This window comes from Physcomitrium patens, chromosome 13 (assembly GCF_059467195.1).
Source record: "Physcomitrium patens ecotype Gransden chromosome 13, ASM5946719v1, whole genome shotgun sequence".
Lineage (NCBI taxonomy): Eukaryota > Viridiplantae > Streptophyta > Bryopsida > Funariales > Funariaceae > Physcomitrium > Physcomitrium patens.
In genome coordinates, this window is record NC_143422.1 from 10,375,543 (window position 1) to 10,398,846 (window position 23,304).

At 34.4% G+C, this 23,304-nt stretch overlaps 2 protein-coding genes across 7 annotated transcripts; both read left to right on the forward strand.

The window, feature by feature from the left end:
- The first annotated feature begins 16,793 nt into the window (after nt 1–16,793).
- Nucleotides 16,794–17,705, forward strand: LOC112290711 (eukaryotic translation initiation factor 1A). The gene has a single exon (XM_024537327.3). The coding sequence runs from the start codon at nt 16,958–16,960 to the stop codon at nt 17,393–17,395; it is 438 nt and encodes a 145-aa protein (XP_024393095.1). The 5' UTR covers nt 16,794–16,957; the 3' UTR covers nt 17,396–17,705.
- Nucleotides 17,706–17,858: 153 nt separating this feature from the next.
- Nucleotides 17,859–23,208, forward strand: LOC112290710 (uncharacterized). 6 transcript variants are annotated; one of them, XM_024537323.3, is made up of 10 exons: nt 17,859–20,145; nt 20,408–20,615; nt 20,862–20,936; nt 21,178–21,244; nt 21,486–21,622; nt 21,729–21,761; nt 22,032–22,147; nt 22,287–22,371; nt 22,454–22,657; nt 22,791–23,208. In XM_024537323.3, the coding sequence occupies exons 2-10, from the start codon at nt 20,565–20,567 to the stop codon at nt 22,998–23,000; spliced, it is 978 nt and encodes a 325-aa protein (XP_024393091.1). In that variant the 5' UTR covers nt 17,859–20,145; nt 20,408–20,564; the 3' UTR covers nt 23,001–23,208. The 6 variants fall into 6 exon arrangements, with proteins under 6 accessions (XP_024393091.1, XP_024393092.1, XP_090111436.1 ...); XM_024537324.3 differs by having other exon boundaries at nt 20,426–20,615; XM_090255310.1 differs by having other exon boundaries at nt 17,859–19,649; nt 19,758–20,615.
- The last annotated feature ends 96 nt before the right edge of the window (nt 23,209–23,304 follow it).

Sequence of the window (23,304 nt, forward strand, 5' to 3'; positions counted from 1 at the left end):
CGAAAGCTCCTTCACCAATCCTTTAGCTGCCGGATTGTTAATCGTTGACGAACTCTATTAGTCAAGCTTCGGATGGTATCCATAATTGGAAAAGAATGGCGTTTGTTGAGTTAACGCATGAAGGGTATTGTTATATGTGAACTCGGCTAGCGGTAGATATGCGACCCAATCATCTTGTTGATAGTTGATGGTACAACGTAAATATTGTTCTAAAACTTGATTCACCTCTTCTGTTTGGCCGTCTGTTTGAGGATGAAATGCCGAAGAAAGCTTGATATCCACCTTCAATATTTCAAAAAGAGATTTCCAAAACTTTGACACAAATTGGGTTCCTCGATCCGATACGATATCATCTGGTAGACCATGATATCGATACACATTATCAAGAAAGAGTCTTGCTGTGTCTTCACTTGACGATGTCTTCTTGCAAGGGACAAAATGCGCCATCTTTGTAAGCCGGTCTACGACAACAAAAATGCTGTCAAATGAATTCGATGGTGGTAGATCCGTGATAAAGTCCATGGAAACCGAAGACCATGGTCGGCGCGGAATAGGCAATGGCTGTAGAAGCCCATAAGGCCGATGTCGAGGGTTTCTGGATCTTGAACAAATGTCACAAGATACAACAAAATCTTTCACATCCTTCCACATTTGAGGCCACCAGAAATCGCGGGAAATAAGTTCCAAGGTCTTATTGAATCCAAAATGTCCCGCAGCTGGAAAGTCATGACGAGATTGAAGAACTCGGAGTCGTGTTGGCCCTTTTGGGATATACAACCACTCTTCGAAATATACTAGATCTCCTTCCATCTTGAATTTATCATCACTAGCATGTTGCTTGATATCAAGGGCTAGAGAATCTTCAATAGTTGCGGCCCGTATCTGGTCGAGGAAGTCAGCATCAATTGGTACAATAGCTGCGTTGAGCCAAAATTTCTCTGGCTTCAACAATGTCGTGCACTGTTGATCAAATGCTGCATCTCCAGCCTTTGGCGCGAGATATGATCTCCTTGATAATGCATCGGACAACCCTTGTTGCTTCCCAGGCCGATAAGTAATAACAAAGTTGAACCTGGATAGCGACATACTCCACCGAGCTTGACGCCGATTCAAAACCCGAGCCGACATAAAATACTTCAAATTCTTGTGATCCGTATATACGGTCACTGGATGTGCAGTTCCTTCGAGAAAGTGGCGCCACTCTTGGAAAGAATCTACTATAGCAAGGAGTTCCTTATCGTAGATCTCATAGTTGATCTCAGCAATAGAGAATTTTCGAGAATAGAACACAACTGGATGGAGCTTCTCTTCTACGCCCATCTGTGAAAGTACAACTCCCAAAGCAAAATCCGAAGCATCTGTCTCCAAATAAAAGGCCTTTGTAAAGTCCGGATGTACCAAGATTGGAGCTGTAGTAAATACCATCTTCAAATCTTGAAATGCTTTTTCTGCGATAGGTCCCCATTCGAGCTTGTCCTTACACGTTAACCGAGTGAGGGAGGCAGCAACTTGAGAATAATTCTTGATGAAGATCCGATAGTAGTTAGCAAATCCAAAAAAACATTGTATGTCCCTAACCGTCTTCGGAACTTTCCAAGACATGATTGCTTCCACCTTCTTTGGATCCATCTTCAAGCCTTCTGTAGTTGCGATGAATCCCAAAAACTCCATCTCAGTTTGGTGAAATAAGCACTTCTCCAATTTGGCATAGAGTCCTCGCTCCCATAGTTTTTTGAGTACCAGACGAACGTGCTTCTCATGTTCTTCTTCGTTCTTAGAAAATATCAAAATATCATCTAGATAGATGACAATAAAATCGTCTAGATGCTCTCGGAAGATGTCATTCATCATGTGTTGAAAGATCGCTGGAGCATTAGTAAGACCAAATGGCATGACATTGTATTCAAAATGGCCATACCTTGTTCGGAATGCTGTCTTCCATTCATCTCCTTCCTTAATTCGCTCAAGGTTGTAAGCTCCCCTTAGGTCAATCTTTGTAAAGATCCTTGCACGCCCAAGTTGTTCTAGAAGACCAGAGATCAAAGGCAGTGGGTAGCGATTCTTTTTTGTCACCTTGTTGAGACCTCGATAGTCCACGCACATCCGTAGTGAGCCATCCTTCTTCTTCACAAATAAGATTGGTGCCCCAGTTGGCGACTTCGAATGACGGATGAAGTTCTTGGCTAGATTCTCGTCAATGTACTTCCGTAACTCAGTCAACTCCGTCTGCGACAAATTGTAGATTGGTCCAAAACGTGGTTGTGCTCCTTCTTGCAATTCAATGGCACAGTCATAGGGTCGATGCTCTGGCAGCATATTAGCATTCTTCTTTTCAAAGACATCTTTGAATTCTTCATACTGCTTTGGAATAACCAAAGTCGGAGTTGCATCTTCTCGAGTCGGAGTTGCGAAGATGACAAGAGGTGTATTTTGCTTGGCTTCCTTCATGAAAGCCCTTGCACCTATAAACAAGGATTTGTTTCTAGACATTGTCTTGGCAGATTCTACCTTCAAGGAGTTTGTTGGAAATGTCACTTTCCGCATCTTCCAATCTATCAATGGATTATATCTATCAAGCCAAGATAGTTCCAAAATGATAGGACATGAAGGGGTCTTGATAACATTAAACATAATATTGCTCTCATGGTTTTCAAGACGTACCTTCAATGGTTTAGTTTCATGGATAACATTGCCCGAAGACAATGGTCGTCCGTCTATGACTTCTACATGGACAGGCTTAAGTTTCTTTACAAGAGAAATATTGTGAAGCTTGGCAAACTCTTCATCTATAAAGCAAGTGGATGCACCCGAGTCTAATAAAGCATCGACTTGTAGTTCTTGAATACCCAGATGTAAAGATATCATAAAACAATCTGAAGGTTGAGCTGAGAGAAAGGGACCTTGATTAATTTTGGATGTTGAGATGTCTAGCCGCACGGTCCTTATTGTGGCTGGGCGTCCTTGTTTTCCTGCATGCTTGTACTCCTGAGTCTTCTGTTTGAGGCTTCTATTTCTTCCGACAATCTACAACTTTATGGCCCGCTTCTCCGCAATATAAACACAAGTTTTGTTCAAACCGTCGCTTCCTTTCCTCAACTGTGAGGGGTTTGAAACATACCGCATCAATTTGCATGGGTTCAGGATCTGTGGAGTGATTCTCTGGACCTTTTGAAAATGTAGCAAATTCTCCATCATTTCTCCAGCTTGATCGTCTTTCTTGTCGTAATTCAAAGAGGCGGTTGTCACAAATAATTGCCTGAGATATAAGTTCTTCTAAAGTATCCGCCTTAGGCATGGTGATCAATAAGTTCTTGACATCATCTCTCAGTCCATATCAAAATCGTGTCATGAACGCCTTATCATTCCAATCAAGATCACATGTAAGTTGTTGAAATTCTGCAGCATAGATTGCAGCAGAACGTGATCCTTGTCGCAAATTTTGTATCTTTCTTTCAACCACTCTTTCTCGATCGCTATCTCCAAACGCAGCAGTAAGTCTCTCTATGAAAGCCTCTAGGTCGTACAATATTGGAGAATCCTTCTCTAATAGTGGAGCAAACCAAGAGCGAGCATTTCCTGATAGAAGAGTACCTATGAAAGCAACCTGGGTAAATCCATTCGGATAACGAGAAGGGTATAGGCATAGGTAAAGCCGTACTTGTTGCACAAAACCTCGGAAGTTGGCTCTTGTTCCGTCAAACTTGTCTGGCATACTCGCTTTTGGTTCTTTCGTACTAATCCTTGAAGTATCCATAGGGGTCGTATGTGACACATGTCTTGCTTCTCTCAGTCGAATAATCTCTTGTTGTAGACTATGAATTTCGCGTCTAGCTTCTTCGGTCACTAGATCAATTTGAGGTTCTTTACTTGGATTGCGAAGAAATGCAATCTCCTTTCGTACACTATTCATAAGAGCTTGAAGATCTGCAAGAGTTGCCACTCTATTGTCTACTTGTGGAGATGCACTGTCTATGACCTAGTCTACTTCCATATTTAGAGAGTAGATGGATTAAAATTTTGAGAGAAGAAGAAATTGCTAAGTCTCTTGGAGAAAATTGTAGCACTACCTGTCACTAAAACCTACTCGGAGAAAAGAAAAAAAACACTAAACGATTTCAGTTTTAGAGGAGGGTAATCCGCAACCTCTAAAAATGCCTCAATGCTTTCGAGAAGAGGGGTAATCCGCACTCTATCAAGAAGGCAAAGCTCTGAAATCGATGTTAACAGTCTTTTCTACTAGCTATGCTAAACAAAAAGAAGGAATTAATATTAGTCCAAGAGAGGATAATCCGCAACCCTTAGAACGCTCAAGTATCTCCAAGGAAAGGGGTAGTCCACTCTCTGCCTCAAAGAACTAAGCTCTGATATTGTGATTGAGAAAATATCAGTTTAGAGGAAGGTAATCCGCAACCCCTAAAGCGCTAGAATACCTTCAAGAAGAGGGGTAATCCGCTCTCAAACAAGAAGGATTCAGCTCTGATATTAAGATAAAGGTAGTCTCGACAAATTGTCACGGACCAAAAATACAAACAAGAAATCTAAACAAGAAGTTCAAGAAGAAATGACAAGACTAGATTATCAGATGAGTACAAGAGCAACACCAAGAGAATTGAGCTAGAGCTTCAAGAAATGTATTGTCGAGACTGAAGAACTCTTTAGCCTCGACTCCTATATATACTACTGGCCTATGGTTCTAAGGAAGCGCATCAAGAAGCTTCCCAAGAACTATGAAGCTTCTCGAGCAACTACCCAAGAGCTAGGAAGCTTCTCAAGTAACTTCCTAGAATCTACTAGAATATTCTAAGAATCTTCTAGAGCCTTCTAAAGAAATCTTTAGAGAATCTTCAAAGAATCTTTAGGGAATCTTTAAAGAATATTCTAAGAGAATATTCAAGGAATCTTCTGGAAGTTTCTAGAGACTTCTTTCTAGAAGGTTCTAGAAACTTGTCTCTAGAAAGGTCTAAGGACTATGTCCCTAATAATATATATATATATATATATATATATATATATATATATTAAACTTAAAAAACTTGCTATGTCATAAGTACTAATAAGAACTATCAATCTTCAAGTCTAGCCCTTTACTAACATTGAAGCCTTTAGAACTACCATCCTATCAATAGAATTGAAGGTGTTTCAAATATAAATTAAAATGGCCATATCATGTGCAATTATAGAAGTTTCAAATAGATCACAATTAAAATATATATGAGATCTATTTGAGTCTAGGATTGATTATGTCATCTCACTCATATGGACACATTCTTAAGACTTACGTAATATGTTCTTTATTTTTATCAACTATTATAATCTAATCTAAGATTATCTAAATAATATCAAATACCAATATGATGACAATCTTAATTTATATTTCTTATACTTTACTAACAATTCCAAATTAGCAATATGGAATAAAAAAAAATTTATATAACAAGTTATATTATAACAACTTATATGATCTATGCTTCTGGACTTAATGCAAGAGACAAGAATTAACACATTTATTTTGAATGAAGTCATGCTATGCTATCTTAACATATGACTTCAATATTCCATTTCTTTGCCTTCAAGACATATAAAACCTATTATACAACAATCACCATTATTTTGACATCCAATGTAATGATGCCAAAATCATATGACCATGGCCTAAGTAATGAATATGCATAAAACTACAAGACTACTAATTAAATCATCTTATTTTAAGATCTATTTGTACAATTGGCTATACTATGTAGTGACCTTTATTGAATCAAGTTGGATGTCTCTTAAAAAAATACAAATGCTGAAAATTTTAAATACAAAATATATTTATGTAATATTTATATCACATTAAGAGACAACGCCATGGATTTTCCATTGCATTTTATCATGATTAAATGAATAACCTAAATAAAATAAAAAAGATCTAGAGGCATAATCTATATCTAGCATGAATTTAAACTAAACATTATATCTTTTTGTAGCCATCATGCAAAGACTTTGGTAAGACCACCCATCCTAATGTATGTTATATTTTATTAGTTTAATTCTATTATTTTTTTAAAATAAAATAAAAAACCTCTCTAAGATCATGAGTCATTTTAGGGCATATCAATGCAATGACATTTTCCATGGCTATTACCAAGTTTTTAAATTGCCGCATCATTTCAGCTAATGTACAAGTTAAAATAGAAATTGATAGTATTTATTGTTCTATTAGAATGGTGACAATTACTATTGCTATTACTAAAGTCTATACTAAAGTGGATGTAATTATTAGTTCTAAAGAAAAGATTCTTTTTAGATAAGAATGGATGATTCAAACATTATTTTTGCTTGACATTGCATATCAACATATGACAATCAATTCACTCAATGTGGCTCCATAAATGATTTTTTTTACATTTTTCACTATGATACTAAGAGCAACATGTCCATTGGTACTTCTTTCTCTCTCCATACTTAATAATAACTACTAAAATAAAAATATAATTTTGAAATTATTGCTATCTAATAAAAAATTCTATATATAAATTCTTTTAATAAGTAGACAGAAGATACAACCTCCAACACTAGCTAATAATGTCTCTACCTTCATTTTGATGCAAATTATGTTTTTAGTGCCCCATTCTTCCAACATATATATTATAGTAACATAGTTACAATATATCTTATTGAACATGATGTTAAACTACAGCTATGACATTGTTTTTTTTAACAAAGTTGTATCTTAGTAGCTTAAAGCATCCATAATCAACAATACTACAATAAAATTATAGCAATAGTAGCAAATTTTTTATCTACTCTACATGTCACAAACATACATAATTATACTAATATTTACCTATATGATTAAATAAATGTAAATAAAAGTAAATTTATTTCATAATATTTTTTTAAAAAACTTTTTAGAAGCTTCTTAGATGCTACTTTGACTTTACATATATTTCTAATTGATTAATAGATTAGAAATTTGATTAATAAATTAACCACATGTTAATAGCTTATAAAACAAGCAAACTATAAGGCACACATATAAAAAACTTACTTTGTAAATTAAAATACATGTTTTGAAGGTCTTATAGGACATCACCACAAAGCTCCTAATTAAGAATATATATAGAGGCAAGAATGAAGCCTTCTTCACTCTTATCAATGCAATTTTAGCCTTAAATCCTATTTTGACACTTTTTAGTCTTTTTATCTTTATCAATAGTTATTCTAGTTTAATACTATACCATCTTTGAATGGTATTTTAGTCTTTTTGAGTGACATAGGAGTATATTGACATTTTAGTTTCTTGAGGTTCATGTCTTTAATAGTTTGATAAGAGTCCTAACTTATTGTTCTTATCTTATTTTAGAAATGAATAGATTATCAAATTTCTATTATTGTATTTTAAAGGTTGTACATTATCTACCTTTAAAAAAATTGTTTAATTTTCTAATATCGATTTTTTTTCCTCAAAGAAAGTAAATTATCCTTCTTTATAGAAATTTTCATTTGATATTAGAGGTTGCGGCTTACTTTCTTCTAATTTGACTTATGGATTTATTCAATTATTTCAAATAAAAGAAAAAATCATAGATGCTACTCTTGGTAGAAGTGAAAATAGATTTGTAATTATTACAAATCTTCACAAATTTTTCAATACTCTTAGAGTGGAAATTTCATGCATCACCAATGTCAATTCTGAAAATACTAATCTTATGCCTATAGAAAAAGTTCATAATCTACAGCAAGAAGTTTTGCAATTAAAGGAAGCAAGTAGATTGATCTCATGACCAAATTCAAGAAGTTTTACTTCTTTAAGTACAACAGAGATACAGATTAGTATGACTAATAAGTTAGATGAAATGACATTAAAATTTTGAAATTTTTTGCAATAAGCCAAGCTTTATTTAAGATTGTACTTTTTTCAATACCTTGATGGATTTACTCAAATTGGATTTATAAGCACACAACGACTATAACTTCAAACAACTATAACTTCATCATCCTAACTCCAAATCCTCTAAATTTTGCACACAAATTGTAGTTCAATTCCTAAACCTTACAATCCTTACTTTTGATTCTTAATTTTTCTTTTTGAAGTCGCTGAAATCCTTGTTATGATCGCAAATAGCTTACTAAATTGGACATGGCCTTCTACCAATAAGGATAAAGATCTTTTTTTTTTTTCTTCATTCAACCATGCTTTGATTTCATCCCTCTCTACAAACCTCCTAGTAGTTTAGATTTTCATCTTTAGACTTCAACCTTCTCTTAAAGCTCTATACTAAATATCTAAATCTTATATAATTTAAATACTATAATAAAAATAGATAAAATTCAAAATAAATTTTCTTATATCTACTCTCTTTATATTAATTTATTAACCATTATAACATACATCAAGACTTATGAATATAAAATATATTTTAACTAATTTTTAAATACTATAAGTATTTATATTACAACAATGATGCCAAAATAGATTAATTTTTTTTGTTTATTGGTATGGATATGATATTAGTGAATGCATATGGGAGCTAGCAAAGAATCTTGCAAATGCTACATAGAAAGTTGAGGTTTTTAATTGTTGACATCCATCAAAATCAAGATAAAGAATAGCAAATCTTTGCTATAAAAAAAGAAGATCCAAGAAAGATAATATTCTATTTTCTATTCTTATTTAGTGCTAATGAGATAGAAAACCAATAACCAATAGATTTAATTCAAGAGCTATCACTTGTTGACTTATTCAACAAGATATTGCAATTATCACAAATTTTAAGTCAATATAATTAAAATGAAGATCCTCAACAAAAATATGTCCTTCATCAAATAGATGGCAAGATATAACATGTTTGATATCACAACCTTTGAAGAAACTCTCAATGTTTGGTGATTTTATTAGAGGTAGGAACGACTATTCATGATGTTTCAAATATTTTATTTGAAGAAAGCTAAAAAGGCTTCAACAATAATCAAATAATAGGATGATCGTTCTACCTTGATATTAAATACTATCAATGGTTGAAAGGACCTATTAACCATCTTCAAAGAAAACAAAGATTAGAGTATGTGGCAAACACAATTTGCCATATTTTTAAAGATAAAAATACTCCAACTTTAAAAAAAAATTTCTTTGTTGATGAAAAAGATACATCTCCTTTTTTTGGTGCAATTAAGAACATCTAAAAAGGGCATCTAATAAATTTTTTATTTTTTGGATTGATAAGTGATTTTATCAAGCTTGGCAATAATTCAAAATATGTATCAACATGAGGTATTCAAGATTCTTGTGATTTGTATATATGGTGACTGGAATCAAGATGCCTTCTATATAATAATGCCATTCTTGAAATAAATCCATGATTGCAATGAGTTCTTTGTTTTGAATCTCATAATAAATCTCAACTACTAAATTTTTTTTAGAATAGAAAGCTATTACTTGAAATTTTTTATTTGTTCCTATTTGTGACAATATTGTATTCAAAGCAAAGTCTAATGCATTTTTTTCCATAAAAAATTCCTTAAAAAAGTCAATACAATATAAGATTGGTACAAAAACAAATTCTTTTTTTAAAGCATCAAATAATGCTTTGACTTTTTTACTCAATTCAAGTTTGTCTTTATAAGTCAAATAGATAAGTAGAACTCCATCCTAAATCCGATAGTAAATAGCAAAGCCCAAAAAGCATTGCACATCTCTTATTATTTTTAAAATCTTCCAATTCATGATAATTTGGATATTCTTTGAATCTATTATTAGTCTTTTATTAGAAATAATATATTTTAAAAAGTCAACTTAAATAGTATGGAATATATATTTTTTTAACTTGATATATAATCCTGCATCTTTAAGTTTTTGTAATACACAACAAACATGAATTTTATACTTTTATATATTTTTAGAATAGATTAAAATATTATCCAAATAATAGATGACAAAATCATCAAAAAATTCACAAAAGACATCATTCATTAGATGTTAAAAAGCAATTGGTGCATTTGTGAATCCAAAAAGCATGATATTATATTCAAAATTTCCATATTTAATTCAAAACATAGTTTTTTATTCATCTCTTTTTTTAATACATACCAGATTATATGCTCTTTGTAAATCTATTTTTATATAAATTTTTATTTGATTGAGTTTATCCAGAAGTCTTAAAATCAAATATAGAGGATATATATTCTTAATACTAATCTAGTTGAATCTTCGATAGTTCACATATATTTATAAATATCCATCTTTTTTCTTCACAAATAAGATAGGAGTCTTTAGTGGAGATTTAAAATGGTGTATAAAATTTTTAGCTAAGTTTTTATCAATATATTCCTTGAGTGCAATCAACTCGTTTTGTCATAGGCTATAGATTGGTCCAAATGGTAGTTGAATTTCTTCTTGAAGATCAATGGAACAATCATAAAAATAATACTTTAGAAAAATATTTATATTTTTTTTTCAAAAATATTCTAAAAATCTTAATATTAACTAAGAATATTACTTGATATCTTTTCACCATCAAAAATAGGTGTGGCATATATAGCAAAAGATGATCCTTCTTTTGTGACATTCATAAATGTTCTTACATCTACTAGTAAGGATTTGGATGTATTAGATTTATGTATTTTTATTTAATTAATGAGATTTTGAATTAAACTACTTGAAAAATTAAGATTACAAGAAATCCAATTTATATAAGGATTATATCTTTTTAAGTAAGATAATCCTAAAATAATTAGATTAAATAGAGATCTTATTACATTAACTATTACTATGCTAATATGATCTTTAATTGCTACATCTAAAAACCCAGTTTCATGCATAATATCTCCAAAAGATAACAAACAAGCATCTATGACTTCTACATATACAAATTTATTTTTTTTGATTAATAATATTTCTTATTTTTTGACAAAATCTTTGTTTATAAAATAAGTTGAGGCTTCTAAATCTAATAAAGCTAAGATTTTGTGATTTTTTGATCCTAAAAAAACTCCTATTGTAAAGTAAGATGAAGGATATAAGAAAAGAATAGGATGTTTATTAGGAATTATACAAGATCTTAGTCCCACGATTTCTATTGTAGCTAGATAAACTTGTTTTTCAATACATTATCTCCTTTGGCAACTATGCTTTTTATTTTGTAGTTATGATGTTTTTTTGGATAATCAAAAGCAACGTATTTAATTTTTCCATAATATAAGCATAAGTCCTCTTGATATTATCAAATATTTTCTTATTTCTTGAAGGATTTAAAATATATCATATTAATTTGCTTTAGTTTTGGCATTCATGAATAAGTTTTTCAAAACTTTGGAGCTACCATCATTATTTGATTTATTCTTCTCTAACCAAGTCTTTGTTCTTGACATCTTTCAAATAATCCATTGTTGCATGGAATGGCTTAAGCAATAAATTATTCTAAAGATTTTACTTTTGACATTATTAAGAACAAAACTTTGACATTATTCTTCAATCTATATCAAAATTGATTGATAAAGATTTTTTCATTCTAATTCATATTACAAGCAAAGTTTTGGAATTCACTAGCATATATAGTTGCTAATCTTCATCTTTGTTGTTATCGTAATGTAATATGACTATATAATGAAAGTATAATCAAAATTAAATTTTTAATTAATATCTAGTTATATTGGTTCAATAATAATTCAAGGTATCTAAATATGGCTTTTATAAAAGTCTTTTAGTTTATTTTCTTATCTTAATAGTTATTAGGTTGAAGGTTAATTAGTACTTTTACCTTCTAGGCTGTAGAGACTCTTTTACTACCTTAGAAAGACCAAAAATTGATAAAATCAGATTAAGAGATGTAAATAATTAGTATGATTGATACTAAAATTAAATTGAGGGTAGGATTGGGCTAAAAAATCCTTAGAATAGATTAGATTGATACTTAGAGATTGACCATTTGTAAGCCAGGGTTTAAATTAGACCTCTAGCCACTAAAACGACCACCCAAGATAAAATAGGTTTTCATTCGATGATCGTTGTCGTGATGTAATACGACTATATAGTGAAATTATAATCAAAATTGAATTTCTAATTAATATGTAATTATCTTACTTTAATTGTAATTTGAGTTACCTAAAAATAGCTTTTATAAAAGCCTCTTAGGTTATTTTCTTATCTTAATAATTAATAGGTTGAAGGTTAGTTAGTAAATTTACCTTCTAAGTTGTAGAGACTCTTCTACTACCTTAGAATGACCATAAATTGATGAAATCAGGTTAGAAGAGGTAAATAATTAGTATATTTGATACTAGGATTAAGTTGAGAGTAGGGTTGGGCTAAAAAATCTTTAGGATAGGATAGATTAATACCCAGGGGTCGACCGTTTGTGAAACAGGGTAGAAATCAGACCTCTAGCCACTAAAATGACAGCTTAGAGCAAAATAGGGTTTCATTTGAAGATCGGAGGTTAGGATTGGAGAGCTAGCTTGAATTTCTTTCTAAAGACATAAGAATTTTTTTGAGAGGATTTTGGAGGGATTCGTAATTGTTGTTCAAAGTTAAAATTTGTATCGATGATTTGGGTTTTATATAATATAATTAGGGCTAGCAATTTTGGCTAGTTCGTGCAATTGGCATGACATCTATCATTGAAAATTTAATATTATTTGGAGTATTGGGTGTACTAAGTGTATAAAATTTTTTGTGATAATCTAACGGCATGGTTTAGAGATATCTAGTTTTTAGCACAAGAGGATTTCAGAAAGTGGCAGTTTGAGGTTGGGTAGGGTTTCTATGATATCTAAAGATTTATTGGTTGGATTAAGGTGAAAATTGGCATAGTATTGGAGGACTTAAAGATCAAGCTACACACCAATTTTGAAAAAAAGTTAACGGTTGAAGAAGGAGAATTCATTGCTAGGATTTCTGTTTCACTTTTTAATTTGGCAGCCGAGTGATATTGGTGCAATTTTTGGAGGTTTTCTCACAATCTTTAAGTTGGATTGGGCTAAAAATTCTTGAGCATTTAGAAGACTTGCATTGATAATTGCATGCAAAATTCTACACTAAGTGGACGGTCGGATTGGATGTTATAGCTTGTAAAAGCTCACTGATTAGGATTGGGGTTTACAAGAAAAATCTAAATTGCTTAAATATGAAAGTAACAAGGTAATTGGGATTTATATATGGTTAAGACTACTAAGAAGACTGTTTTAAGCACTTTTGAATTGAAATTCAGATTATATTCTTCTCACATGGATAGAACCTATTAGGGTTTCTTGGCTACTTATGAAACATAATCTCATCTTCTACAATTAAGTGCCCAATGCATTCCTGAGCAAAACAACACGTAATATGACATCGGAGATTAAGATTTGAGAGCTAGGTTAAAGCTTCTTGTAGAAATATAAGGCTAATTATGGTAGGATTTGTTGGAACTTAGCAATTATTGTTAAAAATCAAGGTTTGTATTGATAACTTAGGATTTATGCAATGAAATTAGCGCTAGCACTCTCAGCTAGTTCATAAAATTGGTATCACATCCATGGTTAAAATTTTAAAAGTACTTGGTTAATTAGATTTTTTATGTGTATGTGAAAATTTGTAATAATCCAATGGTGCAATTGGGAGATATCTGGGTTTTGATACAAGAACATATCAGACGTTTGCAGTTTGAGGTTGGATAAGGTTTCTATGATATCTAAAGATCTATTAGTCAAATCAAGGTAAACTTTTGTGTGGTCTTGGAAGACTTGAAGACCAAGCTACATATCAATTTTGAGTTGAATTTAATAATTAAAGAAGAAAAAATCACTGCTAGAACTTCTACATCACCTTTCAAGTTGGTGACCAAGTGATATCAATGCAATTTTTGAGGTTTTTTCACAATTTATTAGTTGGATTGGGCTGAAATTTCTTGAGCATGTAGAAGACTAATATTGCCAATTGCATGCAAAATTTCACATCAAGTGGATGATCAAATTAGAAGTTACAGCTTGTCAAAGCTCACTGATTAGAGTTAGGATTTTCAAAAAAAATCTAAATTGCTTAAATATGAAAGTAACAAGATAATTGGGATTTATGTATGATTGAGGCTACTATGAAGAGTGTTTTTTAATATTTTTGAATTAAAATTTGGATTATATTCTTTTCATGTGAGTAAAATCTATTAGAATTTCTTGCATATTTATGAAACACAACCTCACCTTCCACATCTAGATGTCCAATGCATTCTTAAACAAGACAACACGTAATACAATACCATAAAGATAAGAGCTTGGTCTCTACTACTCTTTTTCAATCACTATCTCCAAATATGGCCATAAATACTTCTAAGAATGAATTCAAATTATAAAAGAGTCACAAAACTTTTTCTATTAAAGTTGCAAACTAAGACAAAGTAATTTTTGATAGAAGTGCATCTATGAATCTAACTTGAATAAATCTATCAAAATATTGGATAAGATGCAAACTTAAGAAAAGCTTGACTTATTGCAAAAATCTTCAAAATTTTGATTTTGTTCCATCAAACTTCTTAGACATAATAATCCTTGTTTCCATCATACTTGTAGAAGCAAAACTTCCTAAATTTGGTTGTGAGGTCGATCTACTTGCTTCCTTCAACTACACAACTTTTTGATGCAGACTTTGAACTTCTTGTATAAGCATAGGAATAGTACTTTCATGATTCATGTTGGAAATATGTGAGATTTTTACTCTTAGAGTGTTGACAAACTCATAAATATTTACAATAGTTATAAATCTATTTTCACTTCTATTGAAAATAGCATCTATAAACTTTCTTTCCATAGACAATTCAAATAAATTCAAAAAGTTAAATTAGAAAAAAAATAATCTATAACTTCTAATATCAAATGAAATATTTTACAAAGAAAAATAATCTACTCTCTTAAAAGAAAAAATTAGTCTTAGGAAATAAGATTATTTGTTTAAAGGTAGATAGTCTACATCCTTTAAAACACAACAATAGAAGTGAGATAATCCACTCACTTCTAAAATAATACAAAAATAGTAAATTAGCACTCTTGTCAAACTATTAAGAACATGAATCTTGAAGAAAGAAATCTTTAATATATTCTTCTGTCACTCAAAAAAACTAGAAAGTCACTCAAAGATAATATGGTATTAAATTGGAATCACTATTGCTAAAGATAAGAAGACTAGAAATTCTTGAAACAAGACTAAAGACTAAAAAGGTATTGATAAGAGTAAAAAAGGCTTCATTCTTGTCTCTATATATATTCTTAACTAAGAGCTACATGGCAATATCCTATAGGATCTCCAAAATGTGTTGACTTTACAAAATGTGTATCTTAACTTGCAAGATAAGTTTTTTATATGTATGCCACATAATTAGCTTATTTTGCAAGCTATAGACACGTGGTTAACTTATTGACCAAATTTCTAATCTTCCAATCAACTATAAACATAAGTAAAGTAAACTTAGCATCTAAGAAGCTTCTGAAAAGCTTTTCTAAAACATATTATGAAATAAATTTACTTTTATTTACTTTTATTTAATCATATAGATAAATATCATCGTAAATATGTATGTCCATGATATGCCTTCACCTCCAGCCATTTTTTAAAAAATAAAAGAATTTTCAAACAATATTAATTTAGAAGAAGATACTTTGCAACATCTAAAGTGTTTAGATGCTTTCAAGGAGAGGAGTAATCTACTTTCTATCAAGAAGGATCAAACTCTAATATTGATAAGATGGCAATCTCGACAAACTATCATAGATACACTATACAAGAAATCAAACAAGAAGTTGAATAAAAGAATTTAAACAAGAAAGCTAATAAGAACTTGATTTAACTAGATAAGTATAAGATCAACATTAAGAGAAATGAGCTAGAACTCTAAAAAATATATTATCAAGATTGAGGATCTCTTCAGCATCAATTCTAATATATATTAGATATTAAGAAATTTCTATGTTGCTTAAAGATGAAATAACTCTAGGAAGCTTCTTAGACAATTTCTTTAATTTTCCTAGAACTTTTTAGAATCTATTAAAATATTCTAAGAATATTTTGAAACTTTGTAGAAATCTTTCTAGAATCTTTTGGAACCTCTAAAACTTAATAGAATATTCTAAAAAAATTGTTAAAATCTTCGTGTGGAATAATTGTAACCATTTATTTGAATATAAATATAATTTACAATATTAAAAATTACATTCAATATAAATTTCATATTTTCTTATATTATATAGATATCAAAAAATAATAATTTACTTCAATAAAATAATAGCCTGATTCTAAATTTATATCATAATTTGCATAAATGTAAACCATATATTTATATCATGAATTAAAATGATAAAAATCAAATATTTTCTATAATCCTATTTCTCCTACAATTTTCTACTGATGCCATAATAATGACATGGCACCATAATCCATACTTACAAAATAAAATCCAAAATCTCTAAGCAATAATTTCAATCCTCTAATAATAAAAACTCATACTTTTTTGTTGAGATTTCAGTCTTCTTCCAAAATTATTTTTTATGGCCATTCACATATTCAAACACATCCTATTGATTTTATTCACAAAGAAATGTGATCTGTCACAATTCATTTACCGCTTGATGCCTACTTGTAGCAATTAAAGAATTCACACATGAGCATTGCTTTTGGCAGCCCAGTTCAGAGCTCCCACACAACCCTTCCCTTTGCTTGTATGTGAAGCATCGCTGCGGTCATGGGCACCCTTTGGGATGCAGTGGTTGGCTCCGACGACGGTTACAGGGCCCGTATGGCGCGGGATCAGGTGCCCACAAGGCGGCCCGCTCGCATTGTCATTTGCGTCAGGAGTCCGCTACAGCCAGTAAGTATATTCAGGCCTGCTGCAGCCGTGTGTGCGCCGCAGGCGAGCAAGCGAACGAGTGAGCAAGAGCGTCGTGCTGTTGAACAAGGTTGGGTTGGAGTTTGCGGTGAATTTTGTGGTGGGGCGTGTGAGGGGAATTTGTCAGGATGCCGAAGAATAAGGGAAAGGGAGGAAAGAACCGGAAGAGAGGAAAGAACGAGGCGGAGGACGAGAAGCGGGAGCTGGTGTTCAAGGAGGACGGGCAAGAGTATGCGCAGGTACTGAGGATGCTCGGCAACGGGCGGTGCGAGGCGCTGTGCATCGATGGAACGAAGCGGCTGTGCCACATACGCGGGAAGATGCACAAAAAGGTGTGGATTGCGTCGGGGGATATTATTTTGGTAGGTCTGAGAGATTACCAGGACGACAAGGCGGACGTGATTCTTAAGTACCAGCCGGACGAGGCCAGGCTTCTGAAAGCGTATAGCGAGCTGCCCGAGAACGTGCGTCTGAACGAGGGTATTGCCGGCGGCATGGATGACGAGGAGGGTGGCGGCGACGACGATTATGTGGAATTCGAGGACGAAGACATCGACAAGATTTGAGGGAACGATTATTAGTGGTCTTGTGTGTCTGGGCGTGTGCAGTGGAACGAGTGGGGCGGAGGCGGAAACCCTAAATATTTTTGTCTTTCTGAGTAGCCATAGAGATGAAGCCCTTGTGACCAAGTCGGCGAGATTCCCAGTCTGTGAAGAGGCGGAATGAGAGCGCAAATGATTTGATGCTCATGAAGTTTCTGTGAGGATTCAGTGGAGTTTTCTATGTTGGGCTTGACCTGGTTGGGATTGCGGTGTAAAGACCTCCACCGGTTCTCCTTGACACGGCAAATGAAAATCAGTGTGCGTGCATTTTGTATTTGCGGTGTGGTTTCGCGCAGTTTGATGCCAGAGGTTTGGGGGTTGGGACTCGATGCTTGATGGTCATGGACGGTAATGATGTGAGGAGTGGTGTTTTGCATCGTCTCTTCGAATCTTAGGCCCAGTCCGGCGGAGTCGAAGTGTGTGCATGGGGGCTGTTGGATGGTGTGGTGTGTGCAATGCAGATGATGGTCATGGGGAGGGTGAGGAATAATTGGTAGGCATGAATTGGAGGCATGCCATGAATACGCATGGATGTGTAGCGAGGCGAAAGCTGGGGATAATTACGTAGGATTACATGAATTGGATGGGGCACGGTGTTGTAGATGTGGCAGCGCAAATGAGTCGTAGTAGAGTGCGGTTTTTGGAGAGTGGTTTCTGTTGAAAGTTTGCCGACCCCGAGTTTCGTAGGATGAAACAAGGGGTAGTAGCGTAGGTTGTACTGGGTGTTGAGTAACATGGATTTTTTCATGTAGTGATCTCTTTCAACTAGCTTCAGGCAGAAGGGGAGACATGCGAGTGCGACTTTTTCATGAGGAGAAAAGAGAATTGATGTGCACGGACACCAGTCAGGATGAAGATCGGCGTGCTCTTTTAATGGCTTCTATGTATCGTTTGGCAAACGATGTGAACTCAGTATGCAAACAATAACGGATTTTTTTCTGCAACAGTTTTGGTACCAGAAATGTGTGCTTTTGTGGTCGTGTGGTTGATTTTTCGGACGTTGATGCTTGGTCAGTGAATTTAAGCAGCGAGCTACCCTGGACACGCTATTCCCTGTGTTGGAGTAGCCAGCACTTTAGCATTGCTGGTAGGAGCATTTGTGCAGTGAACTGTTATGGAAGTGTTCTTTTTTACTTTGTGAAGGACACTTACATTAGGTATGGTACTGAAAATTTGAATTTGAAGGTTAAGATTTCGGATCTCTGTTATCGTTTGAATTGGTGAATCTTTAGAGTGTACATTGCATGATGAATTATATGATATTTTTATTGCTGGATATGCATTCTGGATTTTTTGCGAAGTTTTGTATTGGTTAATGAAATTGTAGATGATAGGATGCATTTTTCTTTATGAAATCCATCATCACGTTCGAACGCAACAATTCTAGCGTGAACAACGCGAAAGTCGAAGTCCAACACGATGAATCTATTTTGGAACTAAGGTCACATTGTAGCATGGAGTTAAACCATTAGGATTTGATTCGGATGGAAAGGCTTGTCCAATTGTTTTCCAAATAAAACACTCTCATCTGATCATGTTATTTCCGGCAAAATTATCGCGGATACCTGCCAATTGGAGGAGGGATTTGAGATACGGCAGAACATGGAGAAGCGTCTGGAGGTGGCCGTAAACATGGGCCCCTTCCAGCCGCATTTCGTGAGCAAATCCTTTGAAGAGCAGCTGCGCGTTATTCATCAATCATGTAGCGAGGCCAAGCCTATGATGCTTACGATAAGTTTGCCGGACTTCCTTGTAGTAATGAAAGTATCTGTTTATTTCTTTGCATAATAAGCTGTAAAGTGCCACCCTTTCGAAAGCTTTGAGTGAAGGACAGTCTTCCGATACCTATGGTTAGTTGAATCGAAGGTTATTTTCTGGCATCAGGTAGAACGAATGTGAACAGTTCGATTTACTAGTCACAAATGAAAATTCTATTAAACTCGCAACAAAGGTGAGTTTTCACTCAAAAGTATAATGTGCTTTCTAAAAACTTTGTGAGCACGTTGCTTTCTGCGGTTAAACCCATTTCGCCCCGGACGTTTGCTGGTTTGCTATGTCTGTGTTTTAGGAGGTCATTATGATAATACGAAGTTGGAATTCTGTAATATTCCAAGGACTATGCTACAAGAAAAAGTTCCTCATCGAACCATCGTTGCTAGTGATGGAGAATGACCACCTTGTCCTTTTTCTTGGTGCTGTATCAGGTGGAGTTGGAGTGGTGCATTTACAACACTGACCATATTTACACTTGGTTCTGTTCTTTTAATCTTTGGTAAGTATCAAAATTTCTTGTTTAAAAATTCCTGCTCTGATCAATTCTGTGCAGTCAGTGCAGGTTTTAGCTTTAACTTAAGTGGTCGTAATTCTGCCGAAGCTTTCCCAGCTGCTGCGTAACAGATTCTCGACGGTGAGCCTGTGGAGGATGTTTGTGATGATACCAATGAGACTGATGTGGAATCTGATGATGGAAGTCAAAAAGTAGCACCAAAATATAGGTCAATGCACAATGAAAATCATTGAGAACTAATCATCGTGGCTTTAATTTAACCTATGCACACAAAGTTAGCTCATTCAATTGTAGTGTTCATATTTTCATTGATATCCTGGATGTTATCATTTTCTGCAACTTTATTGTTGCCACAAGGGTATGATTTGAAACAGGTTGTATGCATGTCTATCTACATCCTGATGCGACATATTGTGCATCAATCAAGGTGAGCCAATGTTGGTCCCCAAGTCCAGTTGATCATTCTAGACTGTGCAATTCAGATGTAGAAGACAATTTATGATGAGCATATTTTCTGTAATCTGGTCAGTTGATTTGCGAGAGATCAGTGGTTTTGGAGGTGGAGGGTTCTCACAATCTCACCTTTCGAAACTGAACATTGAATTTAGGTTACCTGCATTACACCCGAATGTCCAAAGAGTGGATGCTGACAAACAGCATGTGTTGACCTAATGTCCTTTGCGTGAAAGCTGGTTGTTCTTAAGCAGTGACGACACACAGCCTGATCGATCAAGAGATTCTTAAACTGGTCCATATGTAAAAGTATTCACTCAGACTGCGATGAAATAGCGGACAAGCGGAGAATTAGCTGATTGTCTGTTTTAGATGCTTGTCTGCCACGCATAAATGAGGAGAATACCTCGAACATTCAGCGAGAAATACCTCCGTACTTCCTCGGTAAGCGACACCTTCCGTGCCTGCATATTCGATCACTCGCATGGCTGATATTGAAACGACTTCTTCTGAATAAGTGTAGACCATAACGAAAATTCGTACATCGTAAAAACATTATTGCAACGTCTGAAGATTATCCACATGATGATGTTCGGAGAATGAGGTTCCATAGATTTATCGCATTAACTGCCTTCAGTGATGTCTCGTGCTAATTTAGTGCCCTGAAAGTGGTGATCCTGTGGAGGACAGGATGTTCACGCCGCCGCTGTGCTGCAATCTCAAATCCAAGGCAAAATTGGACCAATTCGTGAGGCTTTTACCCAAGTATTTCTCTTTCAACTGTCCTGAAAAGTGTTTTAAAGCTGTGGTGGTGGTGATATCCTCTGAACAGAAGTGTATACTGCGAAAGATCATTGCCCTTCTCTAATTTACAGTATGAAATAATAATCTCATATACACCGTGTGATTGACAACTAGTGAAACTGGCTCGCGCTTTTCATACCAATCCACGCAAGGCATACAAACGAGCACTAACGATTGAAATGAATCGAACGACTATCTGTAGGTGGCAGGTCGAAGGCATGGGGTCAGCTCCCCGACATTGTTGCAGACATCCTCCGCGCTTGCGAATGGTTCGTTGCTCAAATGTGAAATTGCTCTGTGTTTCTGAGACAAAATTATCAACTTCAACGTGCCGGTGAGGTTGTATAGCTATGTCTTGTACTCAGGATCTTATTCATAGTCAGCTTTTCTAGACGAGGTTACTGTTACGTGTGGCCATGCCCACATAACATTTCAGATTTGTTTTTTTATTATCACCCTCTGTTCTGTGGTAAATCTTGATGTATTACTGGGGAATAAGCGAATTTACAGATGCGGTTCGCACAATCAATGCCAAGAAACTTACACCATTGCAATGGGAAGAGGTCCTGCGAATCTCGAGAGGAAGGAGAGACTTTTTGCATCCATGTCCAATATGCTTGGAACGGTTTGGATTGAAGAAGCAGCAGGTTAAACCTTCTCGTGATGTTCCAGTTGCACAGTGTAGCTTTACGTGCACAATCCTACCATAAAATGTACTAATCGGCAGCATAAATATTTTGCTCCCCTGAATAGGTGATTCTAAGCTGCTCGCACGCTTTCCACAAGGTGTGCTCACTTGTCACAACTCATCGTCATCCTTGTTTCAGCAGACACGACATATAATTTTCAATTATTATACGTTTTTAATATCTGATTGATGAGTAGCGGAGATGGATGTCCCCCACATTGCGGTGAATAGCATGAGGTGTGACTGTGAGTGCCAGTTGTTAGACTTAACAGAAAATACATGCAGCACTTGCTTTTCTGAGCACAATCTCAACAACATGTCACACTAGTTTCATACCCTTAACCTAATTCCTTGAAAAATCTGTTCAGCTTTGTCTTCAAAGTTTCGAGAAGTTTTCAAGGATACGATGTTGTCCCATTTGCCGAGCAGAACCTTACCAGAAAAACGTTCATGTTGCATTGAGCAAAGCCTTGTGTGCTGAGAGGTAAATTGCAGTATGATTATCATCACTTTTTTATTATTGTATTTCATATTTTCCCCATTCTATATCTGCGATCTATCAAGTCAGAGTTTTGCACGTTTTTCCTTACAATATTAACGAATAGGCATGCCATCTTGGATAGGATACAATCTGCATTTCGAGGCTACTATGTCAGGAAAAAGTACAGCCATCTCCTTCCATGCAGAAGACAATGTTTCCTCAAAATGGTATATTCCTTGATCCTCTTTCTGTCACTAAGAATGCACATAAAAGATTTAAACTGCAAGTCCACTTGTGGTTTACAAACAGCTTGCTTCATCAACGGACCACCTTCTTGGTCAATTGGGTGTACAAGACAAAGAGATCGACGAGCTATTCAAGGAGATTGATGAGACTGTATCAAAGACCAACCAAGACATCCATGATGCTCAACAAAAGGCATCTCAAGCATTGACACATCTAATCGTTGAAAATTGCGTGCCAGAAGTGGATTGGCAAGCCGTCATCACTAAGGTCTAAACAACTCTTTTTTTTTGAATAACATGAAGTTTTGTAAAATGACAGTAGACATATGCACAGATTCTAGACGGCAGTAAAATAACTTATTCAAACGATTTCTGATGTTTTTAAACGTCTAAAATTGCAGGCAGAAGAGAGATACGATCGTGATTGTCCGATTTGCATTGCTCCGATGCAGCAAGGAGGTAAGCCACTGTCATGGTTGAGTTGCAGCCATATGTTCCATAGAGGGTGCATCTCTGCCTTTGAAGCTTACAATACTATTTCTGAACGGATTTCACAATGTGAACTCAGTTGTCCCATTTGTCGTGCAAACTACCAGCGTCTTGATATGTAACTTAGTTAAAGAGCATTTCTAAATGTGTACAGTACACTCATTTACCATTGCTGTTAAGTGTTAACATCCCCTCGTACAATCACTGGTTATTAAACAACAGTTCATTCAAAGTAAAGGATGAAGAGTTAGGGACCATTTGAACTTAAGGGGAGAGGAATCATTCAGCTCAGAGAAAGCATTGAAAACGTGAAAGGTTCGTTCAAACATATTTACTCGTCGACATTGCGCATTTATAAACATTGTTTTGTTATACAAATCCACTTCGAGAACTCTTTCCAGGAGGGAACTCGAAGGTTGAGTACAA

Coding starts and splice junctions, on each gene's coding strand:
- LOC112290711 (XM_024537327.3), top strand. CDS start 16,958: ATGCCGAAGAATAAGGGAAAGGGAGGAAAGAACCGGAAGAGAGGAAAG.
- LOC112290710 (XM_024537323.3), top strand. CDS start 20,565: ATGAGGAGAATACCTCGAACATTCAGCGAGAAATACCTCCGTACTTCC. Junction 22,372..22,453: donor GACAATGTTTCCTCAAAATG/GTATATTCCTTG, acceptor GTTTACAAACAG/CTTGCTTCATCAACGGACCA. Junction 22,658..22,790: donor GGCAAGCCGTCATCACTAAG/GTCTAAACAACT, acceptor CTAAAATTGCAG/GCAGAAGAGAGATACGATCG.